This window comes from Physeter macrocephalus, chromosome 16, assembly GCF_002837175.3.
Source record: "Physeter macrocephalus isolate SW-GA chromosome 16, ASM283717v5, whole genome shotgun sequence".
In the NCBI taxonomy this organism is placed as follows: Eukaryota; Metazoa; Chordata; class Mammalia; order Artiodactyla; family Physeteridae; genus Physeter; species Physeter macrocephalus.
Genome location: NC_041229.1, coordinates 19,809,616 through 19,813,353, shown reverse-complemented (window position 1 = coordinate 19,813,353; position 3,738 = coordinate 19,809,616). Strand labels below are relative to the sequence as shown.

The following is a 3,738-nucleotide window of genomic DNA, read 5'->3' as shown; positions in this document are numbered from 1 at the left end:
AAGATTAGGAAATGAAAGTTATCCAACTTTGTTCTTTTTCAAAAAATTTTGGCTATTCTGTGTCTTTTGGATTTCCATATACTGTTCAGGTACAGTTTGTCAACTTCTGCAAAATAGCCTGCTGGAATTTTGATGGAGATTGAGTTGAATCTATAGATCAATTTGGGAAGAACTGCCATCATAACAATATTGGGTCTTCCAAACTGTGAATGTGAAATCTCTCTCCATTTATTTATATCATATTTAATTTTCCTCAGCAATGTTTTGAAATTTTTAGTGTTCAAGACTTGCACTTCTTTTGCTAAATTTATTCATAAGCATTTTCTTTTAAATACTATTGTGAATGGAATTGTTTTATTTTTATTTTCAGATTGTTCATTCTTGTATATAAAAATACAATTTATTTTTGTATATTAATCTTCTGTGACCTCGCTGAACTTAATTTTAATAGGGGTTTGTGTGCACACGTATGTGTATATTCCTTAGGATCTTCTACATTTAGAATCATGTTGTCCACAAATAAAGACAGTTTTACTTTTTCCTTTCTAATCTGGATGCCTTTTATTTCTTTTTCTTGTGATTATACTGGCTAGAACCTCCAGCATGATGCTGAACAGAAGTTGCAAGAGCTGAAATTCTTGCATTTTTTTTTTACCATTAAAGTATGATATTAGCGTTTGCTTTTCACAGATGCTGTTTATCACATTGAGGAAATTCTCTTTCAAGTTTGTTGAGAATTTTTATTATGAACTAGGTTTTGTTAAATGCTTTTTCTGCATTTATTGAGATGATTGTGGGTTTTTATCCTTTATTCTATTAATATGGTATATTACATTAATTGATTTTAGAATATTAAACCATCTTTGCATTCCTGGATTGAATGGTACTTGATCAGAGTGTATAATCCTTTTTATATGTTGCCGGATTCAGGAGCAATCTGACTTTTACAGATATCCTGACTTTGGAAGAAATGCAAAAATTAGTCAAGTGAAGTGGTCTCTTTATAAAATCTTTAAGGTTTTTTAAAAAAATTTCCAGTAATTATGATACCTTTTCTTCATAACTTGAGTCAAAGCATTAATTCTTGAACTGAAATACTCTTCCTTGTTTATTCCCTCACACAAATGCTTACGTAATTTTGCTTTACACATAATCTTTCTCTGCAACTTTACAGTAATTGAAAGCAATTTCCAGAAAGTCATATGATTTCTCACAACATCTCTGTGAAGTATATTTGGAGAGAGGTTGGAAGAGTTTTTCAAACAAAAAGTAAAGGCAAAGGATGAGGTAACAGTTTAAGACTACATGGTGAATCACTGTTTATAGCTTGAAATCTTTAAGGTTTTAATTATTTTCTTAAAAACTAGAAAATTCAAATATCAGTTTTATTCATCATTAGGACCAATAACCCAAAATATTCAAAACACTTCTATTGAATATTATCTATTTTCCCATTAACACTGTAGAATGTGTTTTCAAACTAACTATGCATTCTTTTTACATTATACAAATATTTTATTCACCTGGACAAGAGGAAGTCCATTCAATTTATGAAAGCTTATTATTCATTTCTCAGTAGTATTTTTTGAGAACATTATTCATTTTATTTCATCATTATAATTGTAGGTTTGAACTCTTATAACCCTTGTGAAACACAAAAACTCAGAAAGTTCAAACTATGCAATTTTAATATCTAGTTCTTGTTTTGAACAGTGAACATTACAGATTTATCTCCATTTTCATCCTTTTCTTTCAAAATGAGTTTGAAAATGTCGTTCTCTTTTTTACAGGCTAGAAAGTATCCTTTGTACAATGAAGACTCGAATTGTATCTTATCATCATGTCCTGGAACACTTCTCTGAAAGAATATGATGTCATTTCCTTCATCATCAATATTATCAGGAGGACTCATTTCCTATAGAGAAAAAATATTACTTAATTTTTTTAGGACATGACCAATATGAATATGTTCAGGTTATTTTGAAATATATTACTACACAGAACTAAAGAGGTTTATATTCTCAAGAGTTAAAAAAAATCTCTGATTATAGGAATACTGATCTTCTTTCCCTCTTAATTTCTAACCTCCCATTCTTCCTGTCCACTTTGGCTTTTCACACTATGGAATGCACATTCAGGTCCAGGCCTCTAGTTTTTCCCAATATACCCATCAGATGATTTCCTTCTCTCCTCTCCCATTAAGTGGAGTCCATATTTGCTTAAGATGAGGTAGAGTTCCAGCAAAGACCACAACCTTTTTAGGCTAATATCAGTTCCTGTCTTCTCCAGCCATTCACAGCTAAAGACATTGATGACCTCCACCCATAGGCCTAGGGTAGCTCCAGTTTGTGAACCAACAGTGAGAGAGGCAGGAAGTGGCAGTAATCTCAGCTGCTTCCTTCAGTGGAGCCTAGAACTGAAACTGGCTATAAATAGACCCATTACTTGTTCTAGGGCTTAGTTAGCAGTTTTTGGTGCTTCCCTGACAAGCATTCCATTCCATAGTAGTCCTGAGTTTCTATCCTGAAGTAGGCTGTCTCTTGGCTGGACCTTGCCCTGGGAGGCCAGATGGTGATTCCTATATCTCAGCTGCAGAGTAGGGATTTCCTAAGAATGGCTAGATCACTTGAAACTATAATCCTGCTGGTCACCTAACTGACAGTACTGCCTGCACTTTTCCTATTTTTGCATCATACCTACTTTCAGGATGGACTAGAAAATGTGAGGACCACCTCAGGTTCTTTCCATGTTAATCCCAGAACCAGCAGAAAATTTGAACTTAATTTTGACCCTCTGGTAGCAAAGATCTTCATGATCCTAAGGACTGACAGAGAGACCTTCAGACCCAAAATAGCATCCCACCATCCTCCTTAGATGCCTGAAAGAACCTATTTTTTTTCCCCAAACTTCTCAATCAATTTTGGAATTTATAGCCATAACTCTTGACCTTTGTACTTTATCAACAAGTGTGTCTTCAATTAATGAGAGGATAAATTAGTTCTCCCATTCTATTATTTGCCAAGCACTTTTTCCATCTTCTTGACACTCTTCCCAGTCTCTCAATAAGAATCTACTTATATATAGATCAGGCTTTTCCCAGTTTCTGACTCTGTCTCTGCAGCTGAATTAGTTTTCCTCTATCCCACATGGCTTGAGCTTGGCCATCTCCCTCTTTCCCTTCTGATTTTGTTGCTAAGTAACATGCTTAATCCTCTCCACCCTGCCTGTCCACCTCCAGGCTTCTAACGCCATTACAATAACTGAGCTTCCTACCTGTCAGGTCAGGGAGCAGGGACTCCAAATTGTCACCTGAAGAGGGGGTACTCTGCTTGGAAGGGGATGGCTAAGGGATTTGTTTGGAGGCTCTATTTGTTACAGATACACTGATCTTATCTGCATTATATTTTAGAGTGGCTTTTTCCTCCCTCCCAAGTTGCCCCTTGGCATGTCTAAGAAAGTCATACTCTAACTTTCAGTGGGAACTGGGTGATCTTTATTGCGGTTCTTTATTGGCAAATCTCCACTCAGAAAGTCTTCAAGACATGGGATTCACCTTTGAAACACTGCCAATTTGTGAGCATACCCTGCCTGCTCTCATTGGGAAGAAAGTTTTCTGGGTCAACCCATATATATAGTTAATGGTTGTTTATCTAATAATAATGGAAAAAATAGGGCTTCCCTGGTGGTGCAGTGGTTGAGAGCCTGCCTGCCGATGCAGGGGACACGGGTTCGTGCCGC

General features: G+C 35.7%; 1 protein-coding gene across 1 annotated transcript in view; it reads right to left on the bottom strand.

Moving 5' to 3' along the window:
* Positions 1-1,670: 1,670 nt before the first annotated feature.
* Positions 1,671-3,738, bottom strand: part of IL18 (interleukin 18) — a 9,477-nt gene continuing 7,409 nt past the window's right edge. The window contains exon 5 of the mRNA XM_024131274.2: positions 1,671-1,915. Within this exon, the coding sequence (XP_023987042.1) occupies positions 1,694-1,915 (222 nt within the window). The 3' untranslated portion in view covers positions 1,671-1,693. The remainder of the gene's footprint in view (positions 1,916-3,738) is intronic.